Below are 27,985 nucleotides of genomic sequence, written 5' to 3'. Positions count from 1 at the left end.
AATCATAAATCCAATTATTCAGATTTACCGGTAGCATTCTCCTGAACCTCAAAAGAAGAAAAAACAATCCTCAAGTTATTTTTATCTCCCTGTGGATTTATTCTTTGATTCTATAAAGAAAAAATTTGAAAACTACTAATAGGTACCAATAAAAACAATCCAAAGCACTTATAATTTGATATACAATCTCCCTGACTGTACATTTATTTCCTATTGATGTTTACAACACTATAAACATCCTTAACACCATAAAACCATCACAGAGTTTTCCGTGTTTCACTAGGAAAGTTCTGACATGAAATCACATCCCTGCAGATGGCTGCTTCCTTCTAAAATAAAACCCTTGAACACATTCATATGTTGAAAAGGAAGTTTATATGTACATATCATCTTCCTCTCCAGAAATGACATGGCATTTTGCTATTGAATTTAATGACATAGTTTGACAGACTAATTACCGTTTCAGTATCTATTTTCTATTTTTGCCAGAATCTAATAGCAGGGTTTGGGGGCTTTTTTCCCCATTTTTACATAGTTTCAGTGACTATGAATGCCTCTAGAGAGAATCTAGCACAATTATTGGTGAATGGTATCTGTAACAATTACTCATAACAACGGCTTTGGATCACTTTTTCTTAATTTACAGCATTTTGACTACTTTTAATACAAGTTTCCAGAAATAGGTGCAAAACAATCCTAATCTCTTTCCAAAAAGCGACACGAATGTGCAATACTTTCTGGCATTTTTGAGTGTGACAGTTACAGAGTGATTGCTCCCAGTGAAACTCGTCCTGGAACTTCTTGCAGCCCCACTGATGCAGACAGACTCCCATACTCCTTAAAAAGTCAACAGGACTCCACAAAGGCTTTAAAATCTACATTTAAGATTATCATTTTGCAGATACAAATCCATAACGTTACATTTTATATTTTTGTATTTTAAAACCTGCTTGCAATCACAAAAATTGGATGAATGATAAGCATCTCTTTTTAATATACACATTGAATGTGTTTATAGCAAATGTAAATGTTTACACTAAATTTAAGATTCAGGTGGACTTAACTGAAGGTATCAACATTCATAATCCAGATAAACTGCTCCTTTCTCCTCAGTTTATAATATATCATCCCTTTGTAAAATATTTTTTTCCAAAAAGACAAGAGTAAGCCCTTGTCACAGAATGATAGGATTGGAAAAGATCTCGCGAGGTCTTCAATCCATCACTGAGCCCTGAAGCAACAGTAACTGTACGTGTGTCTTTCCTGTCAGATATCTGTTCTCACTTGTTCTTACAGATGGGTAATGAAGATTCCACAAACACCCCAGACAATTTGTTCCACTGCTTCATTATCCTTAGCATCAGACAGCTTAACATGCTTTTAATATTGTCCCATAACCATTTCCTCTTTTCCTATTGAGCAGAGATAGAAGAAACAAGCTCATCTTTTTTGCAGTAGCAGCCTTTTACATACTAAACATGCACATCTCCATGGTCAGGCTAAGGGATCCCAGTTTCCTCAAATCTTTCATATTTTTTAGGCCCATGCTGATTTCTGTTGCTGTTCTTGAACTGCTCTACAATCGTTGCTCTTTTCTCGAGACACAGCACATAATACTGTGCTAATCAGCTAATACCTTACAAATGCCAAATGTTACCTCATATATCTTGAGGACTTCATTTCTCCCAAACATGCTACTGTGCCTGTCTCTTTGCAGCTCTGTTTGATTAAAATTGAGAACTTGTAAACCTTGACATATCTTTCACATCTCCACTGGATTCCAAAATCTATTTATAATCAACTTTGCAATGTTTCATAAACAGCTAATCAAACAAAGTGAAAAGGCTGCGGCAGGTGAACAGGGAAATCGGCAAAGGTATGGAAGAATCAGGATTCCAGACCCAGTTTTGCCCCAGCTGTGCAAGGGCATGGGCTGGCTTTCCTGCTTCTCTTCCTCCATTTCTTTCCCACACCATAACAAAACCAATTCTTCCCGATGCAACTTAATCAGCTCCCTCTTTCCCTTCATACCACAGCCAGCCATAATGTCCTCAATTCTCCAAATCTGCACAAATCCCTCAACACTCACAATTTTACCCTCATTTCACCCTGCAACTTCTTTCCCCACACCCCCCCCCAAGACACTTCTTTCCTTCTGTTTTTAGGAATTGCATTTATCATCTTGTTCAGCTTTCACCTTGCTTATCCTAATCAACATTCTTTTAGAAGCAAGGTGGATTTTAATCACCTTTAAATATGCTAAGCTTATTTTTCATTTCATGAGAATAACTTAAACTTCAACAATGCTGAAAATTGTGTTGAACACATTCAGTCCTCCACTAATTTGAACAACATAAAAATGGCTTAATTATTGCAAAGGAAGTCACAACGGCACAATTCTTTGAAAGTCATGGGTTTTTACAGTGCAGACCTGAACACATATGTTACCGTGTATTACAGAAATGAAAGAAACATGCTATGCCTTTGGCTTTCTCTTCTCATATCAGATACACACCTAATTGTTCAAGACGATTTACAGTGGATTAAGTTTTCCCTCACCTGCTTAAACCCTCTCATCCTCTGAGGTTGTAAACATTACTTATTTAAGAAGCATTAAAGTATTTTGTTTTAGAATTGATTCTGTAGTTCTTCCAAAGGAGAAAGTAGAAAGGGAAGATACAATTATTAGCAGAGGAAATTGAAAGCATGTATTCAACAAGTAGGAATTGGGGGAAGAACTCAAACCAGACACAGGTGCATTAAACCACACAGTAGTCATACTGTTTCTTCATTTTGAACAAATATGTATTAGGCTGCCGATTATTCTTAAACAGTAACACCACAGCAGACTGTATGATGCAAGGAAATCTCTTTTAATCATGACTTTGGCAAATATAAGGGAGGAAATTGTTGGGGTTTTTTAATAAACTAGTGCTCCTGTTGGCCCAGAAAGCCAGCCGAATCCTGGGCTGTATCGAAAGAAGTGTGGCCAGCAGGCCGAGGGAGGTGACTCTGCCCCTCTGCTCTGCTCCTGTGAGACCCCACCTGGAGTGCTGCATTCAGCTCTGGGGCCCCCAACATTAGCAGGACACGGACCTGCTGAAGCAAGCCCAGAGGGGGGCCACAAAGTGATCAGGGGGCTGGAGCACCTCTCCTGTGAAGACAGGCTGAGAGAGCTGGGGTTGTTCAGCCTGAAGGAGAGAAGATTCCAGGGAGACCTTATTGCAGCCTTCCAGTACCTAGAGGGGGCCCACAGGAAAGCTGGAGGGGGACTTTTTACAATGGTATGTCATGACAGGACTAGGGGGACTGGCTTTAAGCTGAAAATACATAGATTTAAATTAGGTATTAGGAAGATGTCCTCTAATGTGAGGGTGGTGAGACACTGGAACAGGTTGCCCAGAGAAGCTGTGGATGCCCCATCCCTGGAAGTGTTCAAGGCCAGGTTGGATGGGGCTTTGAGCAACCTGGTCTAGTGGAAGGTGTCCCTGTCCGTGGCAGGGCGCTGGAACTAGGTGATCTTCAAGCTCTCTTCCAACCCAAATCGTTCTATGATTCTGTGATTGTTACTTCCTTTCATTCTAGCATTTTCCTGGGAAAAGATTCCTTTTTATATTTCACTGAGAACTTGGGATCAGGCAGTAAAAAAGAAAACACCCAAAGCAGCAATTCAATCCTAAATTTATATTTATAATTAGGTTTTGGGGTTGTATTTTCAGTGGAGCCATTATCTCGGTATTCTTGTCTTGAAAACGTAATACTGCCTCTTTATTTTTCCAAAAGTATCACAACATTCCTGTAGTCTCTATAAACTTGCCTTGCTATAAACTGTTGTTATAATGCTAGATTTTGGTGAAGTGAACTGGGAATTAGTACTGTTACACAAACTGTGGGGTTAGGCTCTGCCATCCATTCTCGTAATGAGCAATACATTTCATCTGTGAGACTCATCGGAGGTCCCACTCAGCATTAACAAAAGCAAAAGAATTTGGCCTGTTAGTATGAGCAGCTTCCCACACTCACCTGCTACATTAAAAATAGTTACTACCCAAGATCTCGCTATGCTGTTCTCCCACATAGAGGCCTCAGTAGTAATAACTGCGTGCCATTTGCAGCAACGACAAGAATACTTCATATAAACAATATCTTACCTACCGCACAGATATCACATCGTACCATAGCGCATACATATGCATCTTACATACATATACATCTGTGGACATATATCGGCAACATCATGCTTTAAGGTCTTGTATGTACCAGATTTTAAAAATAAACAAACAAATGCATAAAACAAAACAGCTTTTGCATTTTAAGACTGAATGAGGAAGGCAAGAGAATACAAACTCAGAGAGGAAGAGTTAATTTGGCTTTACATACGTGGGTTTTAATGTTACCTTCAGAAAACAGGAAAACAACACGTCAAGCATAAACATAGTTAACAAAAATATCTACGCTTTGCCTATACATGTTCCTTACATCTGAAATACCAAACCTCTGTCAGATAACAATCCTGGTTTGAAAGCCAGTTTTGACTTGCATACAAGAGATCCAGAACAGACAGAAACAAATACTCTATGAATAAATTTTGCTATGAATACACTGCCATAAGTGAAAATTTGCAAAATAATTTACATGCAATGAGGTATACATGCATACTGACAAACTAACAATATGTGGTCCTTTGATTAGAAATCAATAAAAGATCTTTGTAGAGAAGACCTGCAGATTGCTTCTCCCATTCTGTAAACAAATGATGACTCCTCAGCAATCTTTCAATTACTCACAACTATTTTAAAGCACTCTGAATAAACACACTGAAAAAATACACTTGATGACTGATAAATAAAACATTAGATGATACAGAAAGCATACAAGTCTGCATTTTGTTACCATATTAGTATATGTATTGAAAAATAAAAATAAGACTTTATTTGCATTTTCAAGAGTAGTTTGAACAAATTGTTTCCAGGCGAAAAATTGCCTTCTTCATTTATTTCTAGAATACTGCACTTACAGACAATTTGCAATAGATTTCTAATAAAAATTGAGAAGCAGTAGCCTGTTAACAAAGCTGCTGTCACTATGTAAGAACTGTTTCCAAAAGGAGTTTGTGAAAAGAAACAGATAAGGAAATTATTTAACTCCTCAAAACCACAGGCAACAATGTATTTTATCATTTTGCAAATTACGGATTGGGGGTTTTAATTAAAAGCTTGTATAATAAAGCAATACCAACATATGACTAACACTACCACAAAAATAGATTCCACTCTGTACAGATTGTGGCATTTTGGTGGGAAATTATATTGAGGCTTCACAATCTTTGAGCACCATTAAAAGATAAAATTAATCAAAGACTACCCTCGCTATCTTTTTACTATAAATAACAATTAAAATGTATCATTTTACAGTTTCAAAAAAAAAAAAATTAACTGTGTTGCATATACCAAAGTTGTAAGACTATGCCCTTGAAGGAAACAAGCTCAGCTAGGAGCCTTTTTCTTCATACCCAGAGTCCACTGAACTGGGACAACACTTGGGAAGAGAACTGCACCCATTTTACGGCTTGCATTCCTGTTTGTTTGTTTCCAGTCAAGATGAGGATTGATCCCTAAACAGAAGTACTCTAAAGGTAACTGCTACGCCACAGCGTTACCTCCCAGGCTAACGGTGCTGAAGTTGGCACCAATTCCTGCTCCTTACACTCTGCCATGACTCCAGGTACAAGACTCCCACCATGCAAAAGGCATTTCTGCCTTTTGGCAGAACCATCATCAGCCAGGTGGAGACTGCCAGAGCACATACACACACTTTATTGCTTGCTGCACAGAGAAAATGCCACCAGGACAGAGAAATCTCAAAGACTGAAGGAGCTGTGCCTTTACCATCATTGTGGCAGGAAAGCAACATTGCCTTGTTGCTTTGCAGAGCCCCTCAGAAACAGCAACAGCAAGAGAGGCCTTAGAAAGAGGACGTGCCACAGTATATATATTACATGAAATATAGAAGTCTCCCTTCCCAACTTGAAGCAAACACAACAGCTGTCAAACTAGTTCGCTGTAGTAAACGGAGGTGGGAACCAGGCCATAAACTAAACAAGCAATGGCACTGATGGGGACGTGCAGCTCTGCGGACAGGTACTGCGCCAGGGCAGGGCTCTGCCAACCAGGGCTGCACGGGGAACCACAGGCAATTCTCCCCTCACCAGCACACGAGAAATGCTCTTTTCTTTGGTCCTTTCAAACACAGCAACAGCCCTTTTTTCTGTCCACAGCCCTGGAGGAACAAAACTTAAAAGCCAGACAGCAGAAGGCAATCCTGTATATTGTACCTTCTGAAAGCTGACTCCTTAGAGTCCCTGCACAGTGGCTGTTGCACCACCAGAGACAACAAACATTGACAAAGCAAGCCCAGCGCATAGGCTAGCAAGGTATGAGCGAGACTGCTACCGACTGCAAACTATAGCACTGGCATGAAACACTGAGGACTAAACCTTCCACAGAATCAGTTATCATGAGCTACATGGAAACTGGATTTACACTGAATTGTCTCTCTAAGGAAAGAAAGTGGGCAGGCAGTCTGTCAGTCAAAAAGACAGGACCTTATTCTACTCCTGTGTCAGAAACTGCAAGAGCCGCAAGTAACAGGAATCAGGATCCACAAAAGGCATCCAGAGAGCAACAGGAAAAACTGTCCCCGCCACAAGGAGAAAGGAGATGCCAGAGATAACCCCACACTATTTAGCAACCTGCCACCTGATTGCAAAACGGACCACATTAACAGATGATGGGAACAGATCCTACAAAAAATGGGCTTGCCACGAGCGCATCCCATCAACCTGCAGCAGGCGAGACTCGTCTCTTTCAAGCTCTGCCAACGTTGTGCAGCTCGCTATGCTAACACAGAGCCATTTCAGGAGCCAGCAAAGCCTCTGCAGACCTATGCGGTGTGCTCCCAGGGATGTGTACACACAGTCAGACACTCGTGGACACACGTGACAGACTTCTCCCTGCCCCAGACAGACAGATTCCCAGTGCAAGGCAGGAACCACCACTCCTAAGCAGAATCAAGATCGACTCCCGCACTTACACCTCGTGCGTGTGGGCAAACCCTGTGTCTCGGGGAGGCCAGGCAGGAAAGAGGGTCCCCGCTGATCTAACAGCGTGACAAGTCCCCCACCAAGTGACCCCTTCCTATCTGCCGGGAAACACTGCCCGGCCGCGGCTGTGCAGTCGCAGCGTGCTCGGGGGCAAGGGTATCCAGATGACAGCGAGCCCCAGGTGACCAGCTCCACGCCTGGGCACAGGAAACTGCGACACCGCGGCGCGGAGCCCGGAGCCCGGCACCCGGCGGGATCCGGGCGCTGCCGTGCGAGGCCAGACCGCGGCAGGCTCCCCCGCGGGCTGCGAGGCAGGGGGGGCCGGGGACCCGCGAGGCAGGGGGGGCCGGGGACCCGCGGGGCAGCCCCAGCTCCGGAGCGGGACCCCCACGGAGCAGCCCACCGGTGCTGCGCCCCCAGCACTGCCCCACCGCCGGGGAGCAGGGGGCCAAGGGGGCACCGGAGAACGGAGATGTCGGAGGCAGGGCGATGCGGAGAGAGGGCACCGAGGGGAAAGGGGCGGGTGAAACGGGGGGAGCCGGCGGGCAGGGTGCCAGCCCCGGCGGGACACACACACACGCGCAGATACACGCCGCTCCATCCCCGAGCGCCTCCGCCGCATCGCCCGGCGCCGGGGCGAGCCAACCTGTTTCCCCACGCATCGAGAAACCGAGCCCGGCCCCCGGCACCGGCGGGCAGGAGGGCGGCCCCCCCGCGCCCACCCCCCCGGGCCCCGGCTGCCTCCCCTGCGGGGCGCGTCGCATCCCCCCGCGGCCGGGGCCGCGCTGCGGCAGCCGTACCGTGGGCAGCAGCGGCTCCATCTGCGCCCCTTGGTCCTGGGTCTCCATGCGGCGGCGGGGCCGCGGCGGCGCCCTCCCGCCGCCCGCCCGCCGGGGCGCGCTCCCCGGGCGCTGAGGGAGCCGCTGGGCTGCGCTGGGCTCCGCGCGCCGCCGCGGACCGGGTGGCGCGGAGGCAGGAAGCGCGCGCAGTCACATGGCCCCGCGCACCGCCGGGCCCGGCGCGGGGGGGCAGCGGCCGGATCCACCTGCGGGATGCGCCCGGATCCTGCCGCCGCCCCCGGCGGGGCGGTGAAGGCGGGCGGGCCTCGCCCCCGCACGGCCGCCACGGCCAAGCGGCGCGGGAGCTCCTCCCCGCGCGGCACCGCTACGCCGGCGGGCGCCGTCCGGTCCCCGCGGCCGAGCGGGAGCGGCCCCGCGGAGCCCCTGGCGCCGCTGCGGCAAGCGGCAAGGGGCGGCTCGGCGGCGGGTCGCTTTACGGTTCGGCCGCGGACCCCAGGGCCGCTGCTGCGGCGAGGTCTCGGCCAAGCCGCGTTTCCATGTAATCGGCGTCAGAAGAGCGCCGAGAGCAGCGACCGCCCGCGCGGTCCTGCCAGGCTTTGACCCTGAGACACAGGCAGCACCCTCAAACCAGAGGTCTGTCCCACCGCCCACCAGAACAACCCCACCGTTCCCTTTTACCTGCAGGTGATAAACACGCATCCGATTGCCACATCCTTCTGGCTACAATTACTTTAATGGGAGTCTTACCCCCTTCTTCACCCAGCTTTTCCATTGGAGCCTGCTAACACATTTAGATTCCCCTAGGCTACCTGGCTCTGCAACTCAGTGGTCACATTCAGCCACACCAAGTCTAAACGTGGCTACCCGCGGGAGCATAAGGGTAGCTTCCCCCCCTGGTACTTGTGTTATTAAGGACACAATCACAATGCTACCTACCAGGACAGCCAAGCCACAGAAGTTCCCATGCACATCACTTCCCGGCACATCTCCCAAAAGAAACGTGCCCATCCAAACCTGTGTGCATAAGAATCAACCCAAACAGACACCTGACTAGGAAAAATAAGCTCACAAGTAAACCTCTGTCTCCCTTTTAACATTGATTTCTTTGCCAAAGCACCAGGCCATCTCCTACGTCTTGGATGTCCTTTGCAGTCTGAAAGTAGATCAATAAGCAGTTTTGCTAACTCTGATTTAATGTCATCTGCCATGAGGCATGTTCTTTGAGTGTCCTAAAGACCTTCCAGGTTGATTTATTTGTACGTCAGCCAAGCAAGACATAGAGCTGAGGAGGCAGTATAAAGGAAAGGGGAGTCAAAGCTGGTTCTTGCAAAGAAAGGAGCTACTGTTCTGAGTCACAACTGAGAATTTGGTCTTTGTACAAAGCGATACATACATGTAACACTGTACAGAAAGACAGACAACACTGTGGTCCAGATTCTGGGACAGAAGCCAGATGCATATTTTTATAACACGATTACAGATCTACAGTAATTATCATAGGAGGCCATTCAGGTCACTAGAGGTAAGGCTGTGTCAGCATTTGCGCAGTAAACCCCTATTTGTAGGAGCTTATAATTAAGCTATAAAAGTCATGATGAAGCTGGAAAAGGACTTTGTTTAGAAATTATTTTCCTTCTTTAAAGAAAAAAAGATTTAAAGCGAATATACTACTTCTGAAACTGGGAAAACCAAAACCCTTCAGTCTACAGAGAGCTATTTCAACACACACTAGTGTAAGCATCCTTAGTTTTCTCTGCCTCAATATCTCAAGCTTGTCCAAGAGCATTTTTTAATATGGTACTGCAATACATCCAGCTCAATAGCATTTATGCATATTCCAGTCCCCAAAAGGTTCCCCCAATTCACGCATACACATCTAAAAGCAAAGCCCGAAAACAAATCAAATTCTACAAAGACTGTGAGGAAGAGTATCTGATTACTGTGTTACATGATGCTATTCCCCAGCATTTCACAGTGAGAAACAGGATCAAGACCACAAGCACCATTCACACAAGTTACAAATGAGTTACTGAATGGGCCACCGAAAGAGAATTAGGATCAGTCGTGTAATTGTTTTTGCGAGGGTTCTTTGCAGAGTGCTTTACAGTCAGGAGTTTGCCATTATTGAATCATAGATGAAATATGGGAAAACCCTGTGAAATAACAAACCTCCCAAAATCATTCTGTATAGTCCTGCTCCAGTCACACAAAAATATCAGACCTCCACAGCTACAAAGCCACAAATTTACAGCCAAAGTCAAAGTGCAAGTCACTCTTTCAACAGCTGTGAGAAACATGCTTCAATATGAAGATCCAAAACTTTGAACCCAAAAGCAACAAAGGCTTTCCATATACAAAAGCAGGCAAACATAAAGGACTGAGCTGAAAGTTCTATTTTTAATCAAACATAACTAAACTACTAATTTATTTTTAGTAACATCGTAGCAGCACATCACACCAAAGAGAGAATGAAGAGAAAGTAGCATTTATTCTATTATTGCTTTGTAATTAAACCTGAATTGTTTTCCCTTTCTTCAAGTTGGCTCTTTCCACTATGCACATGATGTGAGCCATACTCCCAGACATGTCCAGCAATTTTCTCTTGCAGTATTACTCTACTAAAGTAGTAATGCCATTTCTCATTCCAAGAGAATGAGCTTTAAAATTATGAGACAGAACAGGCTTTGGTATCGAGTTTGAACTTTTAGTACACAACTAGGTAATATTTTCAAGCTTTTGTACATGAAGGCTAAGGAAAAAAGAGGAGGTTCTCAAGTCATCAATAATTTGAGAAACTTGAACACAAGAGCAGGTGTTATGAAATAACAACGTGCAAATACACTTAAGATTTTAAGAATACCTCGGGTATGCGATTGAAATAAATACTTTTCTGACATACGTCAGACTCTGATTTTATCTTTACACATATTTCAAGTGCAGTACATAAATGAAATAGCAAGGACTTCTACATTTAGTTTTATAAAAATAAAACTCCTAAAGCAAACTTCTTTGGGAAAAAGGGAAAATACTTTTCTCGATCAATAACATTCTGAATTTTGGTCAGAAACTGACCTGATCCCTGTCTGATGTCATCTTTCAGAAGAGAATAAAGGCAGCAAAAGTTGACTTCTACTCTTCTTCTTCCTAAAATTGCCTGCAGCCTGAAGCAAGCCAGTAACTCAGATGTTCTCCTGAGTCACAGCCAATGTTTTAAACCCCACCAAACACAGGTTTCATTCCTTAAAATCTGCTCGCAAGGAGTATGTTTTATATATAAGGGGAAATACATTCAGAGGGCTCAGCCCATTGTCCGAGTACTTTGGAGATATATAGCATAGACCTTGGAGGCATATGGCATAACCTACCTATCTGGGTTTGACATAAAAATGGTCAGGGATATAAATAATTCCCACTGGCTTGAACATCATTGACATAGTACTGTGTATACAAAACAGATGCAAGGTAAGATTCAGCTCCAAAAGAAAAACCTAAAAATCACATAGTGCAAGCTCATGAGAGGTGCTACAGTACTTCTCTTATTATGTCTTTGTAATAAAAGTTCTGGTTTTCTACCTGAAGAGTAGTCCCTAATTATCAAGAGTGAAGGTACTTTCTCCTCCACCTAAGTCCCAAGAAGGTATTTTGATATAATAAACAATGCTATTTGTACAGGTATATTTTCATATATGCATAAAAGCTGTCACAGCAACCTAGCATCACTTACTGGCCCAGTACCGCTCACATTTTTACTGTCATACCTTTCTGTCAGTTTTCATTTTGTGATCAAAATACAGCTATAATTTAAAACAAGTGCTTTATTTAAACCATTTCTCCAAATACAATTCCTGTTCTAGGAAGATATCCTGGGTGTATTGGCTCTTCTCCCAGTTTAGCCTTAAAATATGCCACTCTACCAGGATAGAGAGGGAGTTGGAATTGCTACTAAGCAAGAGTGAACTCTTGATTTCCACACAGTTGTTAGTTACAAAACTGAACATGAGCACTACTTACTTTAAAATGTCCCCATGGTAGAAATAAGCTTGAAACCTAGTTGACTCATTTACATCTATGTCCAATACTCTCACAATGTTCTTAATTCCAAAAAGAACCTGCACTCTGTCAGACCTAACAAGTTTGCCAGTAGATTTTAGCAACATAATGAAAAATTTCACACAATATTCAAAATCAGGAAGGACTAGGGTTAGATCAGTTTGCCTGCTCTTAATTCCTGCTTAAGCTCGAGCCTCAAATACACTGGTAAATAAGATGCACGCACAATACATGTTAGTTGGAATGTTCATCTTGTGCATATTTATCACAAAAATATTTCCTTAATGAAGAGAAACCTTTTTTAAAAAAATGCAGGTTATTTTCAGCTTGCTACAGGTATTTCTATTTCAAGTAAAATTGCAAATTAATTTCTAAGCTTCAAAGGGGAAGAGAAATCACTACCAAGCAGCCAAAATCCTTTTCATTCTATTTTTGTCTTACTGATCATACAAGATGAAATAGTAATGGGTGGACCTCAAACTGCATTTCACGCCAATAAAAATAAGTGAACTACCTTTAGGTATCAAAAGGAACATCCCATCAATACCACCCATTCCTAAGAAAAAAAATTTCCCTGTAATTAGAGAAACTATTCTGACAAGAAGGTAACAAAGGGGAGGGGGAAAAAACCATAAATTCTGGCAGCAGTTTTTTCTCTCTCCATTTTTCTTCTGTATCTGAAAATAAATAACCATCTGGATCATTGTACTGCCTTTGTGACAGGTGGTACTCAGTTATGTTTCTCATTTCATTGGAATGCAGTAACAGCTCTTTCTTTTGCTAATATACTCTGTATGAAATTATTTGACTCTAAGTTAATTCATTTGAAATACGATCCAAAAAGGTTCAGTGCCGATTGGGATATATTCTTCGATTGCAACATAATCTCTTTTTTTCTATTGGCATCAGAACTGGAAGAAAGTATTCTAATAATTGTCTCACTAATATAACTTCTCACATTCTTCAGCCAAAAAAAGTAATGCCAATTAAATATGTCTGTGTCCACAAGCCTGATCCTACCACTCCTGTAACACAGTGAGACAATCTGTGTTGGTAAAGAGCACCAAATATTTATTACTTCCTTAATTTTCCTCAAAATGGATCACCTACCAAAGGTTATGATTTTTATGGCATTCTGACTCTAAGCTGGGCCTTTGATTGTTGCTATTTGCTAAGTTAGTATTAGAGAACGCTATTTTAAAATCTAAAATCAAATCAAGAGGTTTTAAAGACTCTTTACCTAATAAAATACAATAATACATTGAATGAATCAATACATTAGCTTGCTAATTATTAAGATAGCTAGCCTTTCTGGGCTTATTTTTCAAGTGAAAGAAATTCCTCGGACTTATCATCCATTTAATCCGACTTTCTAAATAAAATATGTTGAATCAGGCCCTGATTAGTCACTGACCTAAATAATCCTTCAGAAAGATTAAGCTATCTTACTTTGAAACCTGCAGGGGAGGGATAATACACTGTTTCTTGCGAAGTTATTCTAACAGCAAACTACAAATAAACATGTATCTTAAAAATGTAAGACAACATTTGTCTAGATTGAGCTTCAAGTCATTGGATCTTGCTACATCTTTTATTCCAGGGCCAGGAAGTCCTCTAACATCAGGAACTTCTTCTTTATGTAGGTAGGCACTGTATTGTTACTTCTCTTCCTTTATAGTGCTTCTAATTCCTTACTCCAAGAGAAGACCGCATCATCTTCATGGCTCCTCTGACCTATTCCCGTTTGCACTGAAACACCACAATATTTAAAAACTTGGCTTAACAATGTAGTATTCGGAAGCCAGACCATAGACCTTTGACCTCTGGATCATCCCATGTTTTCCACATCATGATTATTCCCTTGAGCGTTGCACCACAAGGACAGTTCCTAACAAGGGCATCTACAGGGACTGATGATGGCTATTGGGAAAGATGGATGAGGCTGGCTGTGGTTTTATTTGTTTGTAATATTTCAAGTTTGTGCATACACACTGAAGTAAATATTATGAAGTGCGTGTACCTACTTTCACCTTCTAAATCCTAATCATATCTTTTGTCTGTCACTTGCCTTAGACTATAAGCATTTCAGCAGGGTGTCTGTCAGCTTCTCTGATGGAACACACTGATCACATGGCCTTACTGTGATCAAGCATAAGTCATAAAACTTCAGCCAGAAACTTTTCCATAGGTATTCACATAACTCAAAAGAGCTATGCTTTGAGATGTGTACAGTTTATGAACAGTAATATTTTGCATGTATACCTAAGACACTAAAGCTATCTGTGTTGATCCCAGAGACAGAAGCTCTCAGCCATGAGAGCTAGACTCATCTTCACCCAAGCCACGTGGGCCTTTGAAGCAGCGCAGAGCTTGCATGGCGTCATGCCTGAGCTGTTAGATTTGGACAGGGAATTTACACAGATATTTGGCTTTGTCTTACCCAGCTAGGAAGTTAAGATTGCACATGAAAGGAATACCAGAACAGTGTTTATTTAATGTGGTGTCATCATCATCACGCCTTCAGGGAGTCTCAAGCATGGGTTCCCTTCACCCTTCCTAACACATACACATAGGATGAGTTGCTTCCTTTAACTTAGCATGGTCCCAGGCCAGGGGCTCCCCTATTTGCTCCAAAATCAGATTAACAGGGAATTAACAATGAGATTCACACCAAAGGCATAGTTCATAGCTTCTGTACATCAAAGTCCAGATTTCCACACAGTTTCAGCAAAAATGGTACCCCAACTCTTGCAGTTGAGATCCAATTCTCAAAAACCCATCAAATATTCACAGCTAAGCTTCCTTAGCTACAAAACTGAATAAAAGAACTGCCTACACATTTTAAAGTGTTGCCATAGTAGAAATGCTTGAAGTCTACCTAGTTCAGTCATTTATGTCCTTCTGATGCTCTCTCCACCTTCATAATTCAAAAATCAAAATGCACTCAAAAGGCTGTCAGCAGATTTTAGCAGCAGAGTGAACAATTTCACACAATATTAAAAAGTGGACAATGAGGACGACTGGGATTAGTGCAAATTTATGAGAAAAATATTCCTGTAATAAAGAGTAACCTTTAAAAGGCGGTTTATTTGCAACCTTTTACTGGTATTTGTATTTCAAGTAAAACGCAAATTAATTTCCAAGCTTCAGGCACAAGAAAACAATGAAATATAATATTTCTGTAAAATGTACTTACGCTGTTGTAAACCCAGACAAGCCTAACACCACTAAATGAAAGATGAAGTATTGACTCTATGGAGTCTATGGAAATTCTGCTATCAAATTCTGTGGCAGTTAGATCTCACCTTAGAATTTTCACCTGTTTAAGTTTGTACTGATTACATTTTTTCCTGATACATTAAAAAAAATACAGCATGACATGTGCTTTGGTATAGAAAACAAGTAAAGCCTGAACTAATTTTTGTTTCCTTGTAATGTTGATGGACCAACTAAACTCATGTTTAATCAAAGAGCTACTGACACGAAGCTTTTCTAGCCTGGTCACATATTAAGGAAGGTACTTTTTCACCCAGTTTAGGTTAGACTGAAACTAAGGGAACCTGTGTTTACTTTTGATCATGCCACTGATGAGCTTAGACCCTCATGTACTAATACAGGTATTTCCCCAAACCATTAACTTTGCAACATATATTCTGCTCGTCAGACACTACAGAGTCCCCTCCAGAGGGGGCTGAAATATTGTATCCATTTTTCTCATTACAGCTTGGGTAAGAAGCATTATCCCAGCTGCTGGGATTCTGAACCTTATTTTGATTTGCAGGCAACTCAGGGGTTTGTTTGCAACACCACCTTGTTTGCAACACCACTTGGGCTACATCAATTACTCCTGGCAGCAAAAGCACCCACCTCCCTCCACCTCAGACTTTCAATATACAAACTTAATTCAACACAGACCAAATCTAAAGGGGTAGGGGGGACACTGAACCACAGAAAGCAATTTCTTAACTAAAAGTTTGAAAACAAAGCTACTACAGTTACAAATATTCGAATAAAAATCCCACTCTAGATTGTATGTAATACTGAAGTTTGTCAATAATCAGACCAGTGCTATAGGTAATTTATGGAGCTGGCAATCTAGCTACTCTCCCCATCGCCTCTGGTAGGAACCTGATCCTGTATCATATACCAAGTTCTTCTAGCAGATGCGATTATTTTCTCCTCCTTTGGGTGCGTACTCTGAGCTACCAAATAAAAATGCATGAGCACTCTTACTGTATTTTCTAATCACACATTCCTTCCAGCTTGAGCAACTTTTTTGCCATACACAAGATTTTTACAACAAATACTTTAGAAATCATATAACATGGGAAATGTTCATTTTAACCACATTTTATTAGTTTCATCATTTCTAGCTCTCTACTGGCTTTTCACAAAAACTATATCCACCTGTAACACACCACTGACAAAGATGACAGCGTTGGCTTTAAAAACGCTTCCTATCTTTCAAACTACCACTTTTGTCAGTTTCGCTGCTCTAACCACTACATGCAGGTAAAACATTTGCTGTGTTAATGCTGACCTGCTAGCAAAATAGAAATGCATGTCCTTTTTATTTTTTCACATGCTACATTTCCAGAAAAAATATCTTACCTGAAATCCAGACTCCAAGATCCTGACTGGCTTGTGATTTCACAAGCCCAACAGCTGCTATAAACTGGCACAGCTCCAATACAGTCCAATGGGCTTTAGGAGATGAAAGTGTGTTCCTTACTGAAGTAGCCAACTCAAATCAAAAATGGGGATTTGAAAAGAATTGCAATTGCTTTCATACAGAGCGCAAAAGTTACTGCAAAGTAGTTATCTATTCTCTTTAAAGAGAAATACTTTTCACTTGAGCTTTTAAATTCTGCAAGGAGAACACACTCATCCATGTTCCCCAATTAGCAGGTAATTAGGACACAGAAAGTGAAGTTTTTACTGAATTGCTGGCCTCACAAAAGTCAATGATAACAATTCCTTAGGTTTGTAAGAATTTCACCACATTGGGTTTCCCTTAGGAAGACAACACAGTATGTGGTAGAGCCCTGTTTCATTGTGTTTGATAAGAGTGACAATAATATAAAAATTCATCAGGGATCCCAATACTCAGCTATTAGTAACACACGTTCTCTAAGCTGCAACCATACTTCAAAGTCTTTGTCCTAAAGCTCAGAACTAAACCAAGCATGCTGGGCCTGATCAACCTGATTGTCTTCCATAATGAAGCAGCTGTATTTGCAGGCAAGAGGGCAAGCACTGTCATCTACCTTGACATTACCAAGGCTTTCAACACAGTCCCCTCATAGCGTCCTTGCAGAGAAACTAGAGAGGTGTGAACCAGATGGGTGAAACACAAAAGCGGTGAGAAGCTGGATGGGCCTTTTGGTCCAAAGGCTAGTGGTCAATGGCTCAAAATCTAAATGCAGCCAGCTACAAGTGGCGGCCATCTCCAGTCAGTCAATTTTGGGGCTGATCCTGTCTAACACCTCAAGTGTTTAACATCAGTGGCCCACGTAACAGAACAGAATGAGCCCTCCTGAAGCCCATGGAGAGGCACCCAGCTGGGACAAGTGGTTGCTACACTGGAGGACCAGGCAGCCATTCATGAAGATCTCAGCAAACTGGAGGAGTCGGCCGGCAGAAACCTCAAGAAGCTTAGCAAGAAGTGCAGAGTTCTGTACCAAGACGGGTCAGCTCTATGGGCTGAATTAATAAGATCACAGCCAGCAAGTACAAGGATGTGATTATTCCCCTCTGCTCAGCACTCGCAAAGCCACATCTGAAATAACATGGCCCTGGTTTTGGGCCCCAAATAGGCAGAGGAAGATCAACAAATTGGAGGCTGTTCAAATCATATATTTACAGCATTGACAGCCTAAATTTCCATAAACAATCTAGATTCATTTTATAGTCTATGGAGAGAAAAAGGCATTTGTCAGCTATAATTCATCTCACCCTAAGGTAAACATTTAAGGTGAATCATGATCTAGGAGTACCTTTTCCTCTCCAATGACTTCAAAAGGATTTCACACAAATTGCTCAGATACCAATAGCCACGTTTGACACATCTAACACTGTCAGAGTACCCCCCCAAGGTGTCTTGCATTACAACTGAAAAGAGAGACATCATTTATAGGGTAAATGTCAGCAGTCTGAACTTCACTTTCATCCAGTTTTGACCAAAATTAAACACACTAACCACAGGACTGAGCTCAAAACTTTTGTCTGGGTGAAGAAGCAAAAATTAAGCTCAAATACAATTGTACTTTCTTCCTTGAGATGAAAAACTGTAAGATTAAAATTCCAGGTATAAAGAGAAAAATGAGAAGTACTAATAGGGCAGTATTACAGGAATTATTTTTGTAACGTTAAACACATAGATAAAATGATTTGTATGAATTCTTACCAGAGCAGTAGAGAACTCTGCTAAGAGTTCTCAACAAACCTTATCTGCATGTCTGTGGATCTCTAAGACAGTGAGTGTAGGGTTTCTGTATCTCATCTATTTATAGGGTCTTTAAGCCCATTAAGAGATTAAAAAAAAGACACACAAGCCATTTAGTACATGTAATCTCTTTGCCATTTCTGCAAATACCACATTATTTGTAGATTTGTAAGTGTAAGGACACATGTAAATCCACTCCCTAGCCATTGCACTACACCCAGCAAGCCTGTACTCATGGCTTTACTCTAAGGAATCACTGCCTCTTCCTAAAAAACACAATGTGTTGACACAGGTAAAGTATGTTACCACCTGCTGGCAGGACCAGAAGCTGCCAAAGCCTCCCGAATTCCTCTAAGACTCTCCCTGCACACATGAAAACACATTAGAGTGCAAGTATGAGGTTATCAGGATCACCAGAAGCATCAAACATAAATATCACACTGACTGAACTGCACTGCTGGAAATGCACCTTTGGGCACTGCTCGGAGCATAATTTGATGGTGGCGTCAGGTTGCATGTCTTGAAAACCTTTACCAAAATTAAGTCATAAACTGTGCTCAATTTCCCAAACACCTCAGACTGTAGCATACTAATGTCTAAACTGTCTAAAGGACCAAAGACCTTCTCAGCCCCCATGGTTCCCACTCTGACATATCCATATCAAAACAAGACCATTGTACCATTTCTCCCCCAGTGCCCTGGTTCCCACAAAGAGGAAACTGTGACATGGGGAAGCCATAGTGTGCTGCAGCCGAGACAGGTGTGACACCAAGAGCACAGGGCTTGTCCCAGGTACTTCAAGAAGCACTCAAAACACAGAGACTGGAAAGTGTGCAGAGGCCAGGGCCTCCTCACAAGAACTCCTCCGCCCTACCCCAGGAAACAATGGTTATCAGAATAATGTTACAGGTCTCAGCTACAAGAAACCCCTATCTCAAATGTCTCGCATCATACCTGAACTACTTCTGTAAAACCTATATTTTGCTTGAATTTTGTTGCCTCTTGCTAGATCTAGTGAAAAGATACAAGTTCAGAAGAATATCCATTTTTTCCCAGCACACTAAGACAGGTGTTTCCCTTCCATACGGACTTTGGTTTCTCTCACATCCTTAGGCGAAGCTACAACTGGAATATATTAAGTCATTTGAATTCTATTCAGGGTTAGCAGAAAGTTAACCTGTTTAGAGGAAAGAGCACTTATTTGCATGTCAATGTTCCTAGCATTGGAGATAACATAAATATAATAAAATATAAATTATTTCAGAGAATATAACTATATTCCTACCACTACAGCACATACATTCATATCTGAGCCGAGCCTAAATCACTAAGCTATGATAATGCTGGCAGCAGAACTGCAGTAGCACCAAGTACACTGCAAGTTTGTTCAATAGCTCTTCCTCTGGAGGAATTGTTAGCATTGGAAGTCTAACTTCCATTTGCCTAATAACAACTATGACAGCCTAACAGATGCAAGATATGCTGAGCATAACTGAGGAGTACCTCCCTGTAAGATCTTTCAGGATGCTCTATGTTTTGAGATCATTCAAAATGAGCAAACAAAATGAAGATCGTACCAATGCATTTCCATATAATTCCATAGGTCATCTTCAAAAACTTCAAAAATTAGTGAAAGGGGGTTTAACAAATTCAGTATGGAAACTCTGCCATTTCCCCATGACAAAAATAATTGTAAATATATGATCATACATGATTACTAATATTGTATTTAATACTAAAGTCTGTTAACAAAATTTAAACATTTTCTAATAATGAAAATGGTAAAGTCCAGGCCAAGATACCCTTGTGCGTACTATTGTCCCAAGTTCTGCCATTTCTTTTTAGCTCATGAACAAACCCTTGGGTGAGAGGAGTACATTTTCACATTAGCTGATTGCTGCTGTTTGTCCAAATCACAAGGCTACCATCAATCAGAAAAGAATATAATTTAATGCCTAGAGGTAGTAAAAAACAATTTAATGGAGGACATTTTTCTCTTTCTTGTGAAACTTCTGTAATAAATTACCCCTTTTCCAGGCAGAACTATTCAGGAATGATAACGTATCACCAGGCTGACTTAAATAATGAGAAAACCTTTTCACACTGTAGAACAGTAAATACCTGTTGGGGGATATTAAATAGAAGGAAGATAAAGAAGATTCTCCAACTACTAATAAATTTGCAGAATTTGCTGTCAGGAAAGAAGGAATTCAGCATCCAAATTTTATCTGTAGAAAGAGCATGAAGAACCTCTGAGACACAAGGGATACTGCCACAATCTACAGTCATTTAAAGCAATCATCATTACATGACAAGAACAGCTTGTCCAAATTTGCAAGACACATTTTGCACAGCCTTCGGTAACTGTGCAAAGCCACAAGCCTTCAAGCAAGGAGCATTAGAGTCATGTGAAAAGGCAATTCCACATTTGTCTGAAACTCTATAGGCTGGTGAATTATCTGAAGTCTGACACACAGAGCTACAAGAATACATTAGTCATGTAACCACAGATAGAGGCCTGACGAGTTCATCAAAATACTTGACGCAAGGGATTTTGGAGTAACTCTCAGCTGCCACTGCAGAAGAAGCAAATATCAAAAATATTCCCCATTTTGAATAGGCACTCACTAATTGTCGTGCATAGAATGACATGAAGAAGAACATATGAATGAGTTTTTCCATCATACATAACTGATCCTGAAACTTTACCTGGAGAGTAACTTTAAAATAGGAACCTTGTCTGACATTCCTCTAATATCCAGGCCCCCTGTTTGACAGGAACTATACATCCAATATTACTTTTGTATTTATTTATTTATAATAAATACTAGAGGAAGCAAGAAGCGACATTCAACATACATGCAAGTGAGAGAAGGACCAAGTGAACCCGAAAAGAACAGGACAAGGAAACAAGCTATTAGGAAACAAGCTATTAGTTCTTTCATCCCAGCAAAATGCAACAAAAACATACAATCTTTGGAGTGTATGAATATGAGGCATCAAGCTATTAACTGTTCTTTTTCCATGACACTATTACAGGGATATTTTCAACAGAATATATGTTGGTCATTGGTTGTGCTTATGGTACTTGCTAGCTAGTGGCCAGACACTGCAAAAGAGGTGGTCAGCTTGCAGAAGGCCCGGCTCTTTCCATACTGCTCAGCAAGGTTCAGATATGGGAAATGAGCATAAGTCTTCTCAAAATGCTGAAGTCTCACCTTCCCATATCTCAAATACAGAGCCAGTGAGAAAGTTAATGCAAACCACAGAGTTGGAAGACCCTGCAGTAGATTGAAGCTGATTTACCCTTCTCTGATAAGAATCAGCTCAGGACACAGCAGCCTTTCGTAATTACAATTCCTCCTTAAGCATTGCTTGGACACAAAGTTAAGGTTTTTCCCCCTCCAAGTGTAAGTAGATCATTATGGAAACTGTTAACTTTGCCAGGTGATGCCAGACCTTGTCCAGCTGGCTCAGTTTCACTTAACTGGAAAAAGTCTTTACGTGCCCCAAAGTGGTGTGAAGAAGCAAGGCAGTGCCACTGTGCACAGATGAAAGGTGGCAAAAAGTAATGCATGCCAGTAAACTCCCCTCTCGCCCACTTAAAATCCTTCTGTACCTAACAACCATCTGCCAGCTGTGAAGAGAAATAAGGTACTACTCAGATCAGTAACATATAGTCTGATCAGTGGCTAAATAAATAGGCCGTGCCACTTGTATACACAATTCAATGGCTGAACTCAAATTGATCAAGTAAGAAAAAGAGTAAGATGCTGATATTACCATGTGTCCTGTCACTCTCCAGAAAGAATTAAAAGCCAAAGCCAGCTCTGTGGCAAACTCAGAAACTGATTTAGTGCACTGAGTTTAAATGTTTCAACAGTTGCAGTGTCATAGGGAAAGATGGAAAACAAATAAGGAGGGGAATGGAAGTGATTTTTATAGTCAGCTTCATTTGCCTGATGTGTTTGCTGCATCTAAGTCAACTTTGAAACAGGACGACCATGCTATGCCTGAAATTGGTGGCTTTCCCCACAGTTTCACTTTCATCGCATACTACAGCTATACACTTCTAGCATTTCAGGTCAGAGTCAGGAGTATGATCTTGTCCTCAGCACAGTGAACGAGGGCAATGTGCCAAATCTGGCCCAGACTTGAGCTCCAGTAAAAGCTGCCAAACACAAAGTACAACTGTCCAAGGTCAAGTCCCAGGTGTTTTGTTCAAGTAAAGCATGAACGATCTTGAGAAAACCACATGTAACATTCGTATCACGAACTAGCCACAAAAACAGTGCTCCTACAATAAAAGCAGGAGCTATTTTTTTTTTTTGGAGGAAGATTAAAAGCCTTGGATCAAACTGTACCTTTTGAATAAGTAGCAGCTGGGTTTCACTAACTTTAAATTGTACAAAATAGCACCAGAACAATGGGGTATTGCAAAATATTAATTACTGCTCACAAATAATTTTTAGAAATGACATTAAGGTTGTTCAATTTCTCTTACAGCACTGGGCATTTCTCCACACCTTCTCTGAGCTAAACAAACTGAGACATTTTTTTGAACTTCGCATTTATGTAGGTCTGCCAGAAGAATGGCTTGCTTTTAATATGTTGAACCTGCTTAAAATCTAAGGATTAAAGTAAATTAATTAGAAAAGTCAATATTATGGTCAGAAGAATTCTTCAACCATTTCAGAATTAGCAAAACATAAGATAAATTCCTCCTCAAAGATAGCTGGATAGGCAACATGTCCAAGATAATGTAAAGCCTCTTACGGGTTTGCATCTATAAAACATTTATCGCTCTTTCAGCGGTACAAAAACATGTTACCTAGTCGTTTGCATCCGGAGTTGAAGGCCCTGTTTTGGAAAGCCTTGTGCTGTCAGTGACATGGGCTTTAGTGCCACTCAGTGTTCAAATGACACAACTGCAGGGAGCTGCTGTACCAGAGCACCCAGTGGCACGATACGCAGAGGAATGATACTTCATTAATTCGTCGAAAACAGCTGAATTTTAGAAGACAGGATGATGCTGATCCTTCACTTGATCTCGTCCTCAGCCTCAGTAATTCCATTTTGGAAAAGCAAAAAAAAAAATCACAGTGGAGTTTTCAGAGGAACTGGATGTTCAGCTTGAAATTGCGCGTGGACTGGTAAACTGCCACGGCTGTAAGAAGTAAAGAAATCAGCAGCACAGGGGAAGGGACAGTGAAAGAAGTTTGCAAGACACAGGAAACAAGAGAAATTCAGAGGGAACAAGAAGCAACATTGAGCATACATGCAAGTGAAAGAAGGACAAAGTAAACCCAAAAAGAACAGGACAATGAAACAAGCTGTTAGGAAAAGCCAGGCAGGCTCACTGTCTTTTGGCTCACCTGGGGAAAAACTCATCTTCACCAAAATGCAAATCTTGAATTCAGAGACATTGCAGCCTAAGGGATGAGAAGCAATCCCATGTACTATATATATTCCTTTATTCTCCTTCTTTCTCCTTCCTGATTCCATGATTTTTGTTATTTTGGGGTGGTGGGTTTGGTTTTAACCTAAAAACTCCCTCAAAGAATACACTTTTGAAACATCTTGCCAAAATGAGGGTTCTGCTATCAATGTCCTTTGAAAGGTCAAGGTAAACAAACAACCCACAGACACAAAAAAAGGTAGTATGTTATCCGTTCTATCCACAGTAATTCGCACAAAGAGAAATCTCTTACAAGAGCTTTAATACATAGTACATACATACATAATACACACAGGAGTTACAATCAGACCAAGCAAGACATCCTCCCAGGCCAACAAATGTCAAAATTGAAAACCCTAACCAGAAACAAAAATAGAGTAAGAGATACCGCTTATTGTGAAAGAAAATATTATTTGCCAAACCAGATTAAGATGAAGCTAATAAGTATATTGAGAATCAAGCACGCCAAGATCATCATCAAATACCAGAAACAGAGACCATATTTTACATGGGGATGCTAAGACCATCTGTAGTTGGACACTGTCACCCCCTGTCCTGCCAGCCTCACCTGACCCACACAAACACTAATTCTGATGAACAGAGAAACACCAAAGGGCCATATTATGAAAACTGTTTATAATACACCAAGATATCATTATCACACACAACAACTAGCATGCACATTGCAATAAAGACAATTCCTTCAGCAGATTAAGCCCTCAAATAAATTACCAATCTCAGAAATACAGAAGAGCACAGAGAGTTCCCCTTGGCTGGCCTGAGGACAACGCATGTCTACCGGAGGAGACGGGTTGCTGCAGTATGGCATCACAAAAGGGTGCTGAAACTGTTTGGGGCTTGTATTCTCTTTTCGGCTTGAATTTATGTAAAATCCCTAATGAATAGAAGTTAATTAGCTACACTTAAGACTGATACACAGCTACAGCCATAGGGAATAAACAGGTTCACCAGCTGCTGTATTACCCCAACTACACTGTAAAATGCTGCATGCTATTAACATGCTCTCCTGGCTTCAATAAAGAAAATCTTACTGAAATCAGTAGCACACATTTCCTATTTCAGTGAGACATTGCAAAATTAAAATGATATGTAGTAAAAACAATATGTGTGAGCCACCTGCTTACTGTATGATAGAATAGATTGGCATAGAATGACAGCTGCTGCACAGCCAACATTTCAGATACTGTACTACCTTGCCAACTGGACTTAAATTCACACATGATTTCCTTGACTAGCACTGAATGAATTTTTGCTGCTATAAATATGCATTGGCAATTGTGATGAATCATCCTGGATACTAAGGGTCACTTAATTCAAATACATCAAGAACTGTATTCAGTGCAAAAAGCCACCAGTGCAAGTATCGGTAAGTCAGGACTGTTTTAATGATCTACATGTAAAGAACTTGCCTTGACCCTTGATAAAGGGTTGCCAATAACAAAGATAGCCCTTGCAGGGCTTGCTGGACACTCAGACCAAAACGCTAGATGTTAAAACCACAAAGCTAATTAATCATTGCATGCCTCCTCACGCTAGCCTGGATTCCGTGAGAATTACCATGACCAGCACCTTACAGCATTATTTAGGCACCTAGATCCAGGTAGCCTAAACTCCACTAAGTTCTTACACGTATCCTAGGCCTATTCTATATCTGCATTTTGGTTTTAACAGACTCGAGGCAGGTCACAGCTCCATCCCTCAGCCCTGGGCTTTCTGAATCCCTCTTCAGGCTCACGTGGTTCTTGGCACTGCTCAGTCACAGAAGTTTAGTGAAGGCAGGCTATTTGATATTGCTTCAGAATCCCATTGATTTCAATTAGAGCCATGTGCCCAATTATGTTTGCAGATCTATTTTTACTGGTTTTATACTAAGGGGATGCCTAGAAACAGTAATTTCTTTTAATCTAACTTTCTATGCTAGCATCTTATGTCCAATCTCAGTCCTGACAGGAACTTTAACAAGGAACCACTGCTTTAGATTTCCCTTATAATAAAATATTCTTTGCATATGTAAGAATAAATATTCTGCGACAGCAATGGGAAATAATTTTATAAGGATGAATATGATTTACAGTTCTTCAACAAGCAACAATACTGTAGTGTTCATAGAAGGGCAGGTTTGGGGTAAAATCAGGAATCTATTTTAACCAATTCAAATGCCAATATCCCATCTGCTAAGTCTCTTTATTTTATATCAGTCTGCCATTTTCTCTTAGTGGTAGCATCAATAAACATTGTTGGTAATCATCTGCTTGTGCTCTAATGTGGGATATTCAGTTTCATTGAACAAAGCCAGGCTGAAGATCCCAAAAAAAAAAAAAAAAACACCCGACTTGTTTAGCTGTGATTCAGACCCGTGTCTCTGATATAAGAATGACTCAAAGTTGCATCATCACCAAACCTGAACAGAAATAGTTTTTATCATATACAAAGCTAAATGCTAACAGCAGCTTTGTTTGCTTTATCCCAAAGAAATTTTCAATTACATGGTTTATTTCCTTATTTTGCCAAGTGCAATGGAAGATTTCAACAAAGCCATCAATTTCAGGAGTTCACTAAAAACAATATTTGTATCTGATGATGTGTAACAGGATTCTGGCTGAAGAATTCCACTTTGATTTAAGAAAGGGTTTGTTTTGCTTTCTCTCAGATAGATTTGGAATTCACAGACTTGAAAGGCTACATAACAAAGCCTAGATTCAGGCTTCCCTTAGCCAGTATTTTCCATAAAATTCTCAAATACATCTAGCACATTCACAGTCTACAGCCAGAGACAACTTAAAACACTATTATAAAGGCAGGTTTTGCTTCTCTGGCATTGCAAAACTACAGTTATAGTAATTTAATTAATCACAGCCATTCATAGTTAAAACAGGCCTGATAATCAGTGGTAAAAGGAATTATAATAGGCCACAATCTGAAAAACTTGCAGATGACAAGTCCTGGCTCGCACAGTGATTTCAAAGCCTCACCGTTTTTGAGTTCCCATCAGGCTTCTTGGGCTTCTAACAGGAACAAAGCAAAAAGAAAGTTGCGTCCTTCAGCCTCGAGAGGCTTATCAGTAAGACAGGGAAGATCTGAAACTGTCCTGTTGTGAGATCAACCTGATACACAGGTTACCAAAAAGGTGGAAGCTGGAATACCAGGCTGGCAAGCTAAGTTTCTTGACTTCTGCAAACAATCTCTCTCCATTAAAAATGCTATTTTCAAAAAAAGACGCATTCTCTGATGCGAAAACGTTCCATTGCAGATTATTGTCAGGACAGGCAGTTTGCCTCATGGGTCACCAGTCCCTGAACAGCCCCATGCTCTTGGAGATCCTCTACACGCAGAGGTAGAGGACAGAGCTCAGCACCACTGCGGACCAGGAGCTCTAGAGCAGCTGGAGCGGGCTGTAACCTGCCTGCTCGCAGGGTGTGAATTAGGCCAGTTCTGCCATCAGGACATACCCTGTAAAACACAACATTCCCATGCCTGTCAGCTAATACTGTACCCTGCCCTGGCATCATAACGGAAACAGCTATGCTTTCTGAAGGCATCATCTTTGACATGAGATGTGAAACCACACATGTTTGTTGTTTCTATATTTGACATACCAGTCTTGAGTTGGGGGAGGAAACAGTAGCTTCTGCTAACAGAGATCAGAAATGTCTTTTGGGAGGTGGCATGTAAAACCATGTCCTCAGAAAAGAAGTTTAGCTTTTAGCAAAAACCCTGATGTTATCAGCACTGTCCTCCCAAGTGCCTAGAGCCCACTTTTCAAAGGAAACACTGCAAAAGTACAAATACACCAAGTTTACAAATTACATTCGTGTACATTTGAATCATCTGTGTAGTCACTGATGACAAAAAAGCCCTGACCTCAGCACAGAACTGCTCTCAAGGTGTCAAATCACCTAAACAATCTATGACATTTATTCTTCAAATAATACCATTTTCTATAACATTTATGCTGTGAATTATGCTTATATTTTAGACAATGGCACACATAAAAAGCAAAACAAATACCAACCACTGGGAAAAAAGCAAATTGATTTGAAATTTTGCAGTCAAAATGTTCAAATATTGTTAATATTATGCAATTAATTCTGTAGGCGTGGCTTGACAAT

The 27,985-nt window shown here is 41.3% G+C and overlaps 1 protein-coding gene across 2 annotated transcripts in view; it reads right to left on the bottom strand.

Annotated features, from left to right (window-relative positions):
- Positions 1-8,126, bottom strand: part of SLC4A10 (solute carrier family 4 member 10) — a 162,018-nt gene extending 153,892 nt beyond the window's left edge. For both annotated transcript variants that reach the window (XM_040602741.1, XM_040602738.1), the window contains exon 1: positions 7,903-8,126. Coding sequence is in view for 1 of the 2 variants with exons in the window: in XM_040602738.1 (XP_040458672.1) it covers positions 7,903-7,950 (48 nt within the window). In the remaining variant the exon portion in view is untranslated. The remainder of the gene's footprint in view (positions 1-7,902) is intronic.
- Between the last annotated feature and the right edge of the window lie 19,859 nt (positions 8,127-27,985).

This window comes from Falco naumanni, chromosome 8 (assembly GCF_017639655.2).
Source record: "Falco naumanni isolate bFalNau1 chromosome 8, bFalNau1.pat, whole genome shotgun sequence".
In the NCBI taxonomy this organism is placed as follows: Eukaryota; Metazoa; Chordata; class Aves; order Falconiformes; family Falconidae; genus Falco; species Falco naumanni.
Note: the sequence above shows the minus strand (reverse complement) of the source record. Positions and strands in the feature narration are given on the sequence as shown.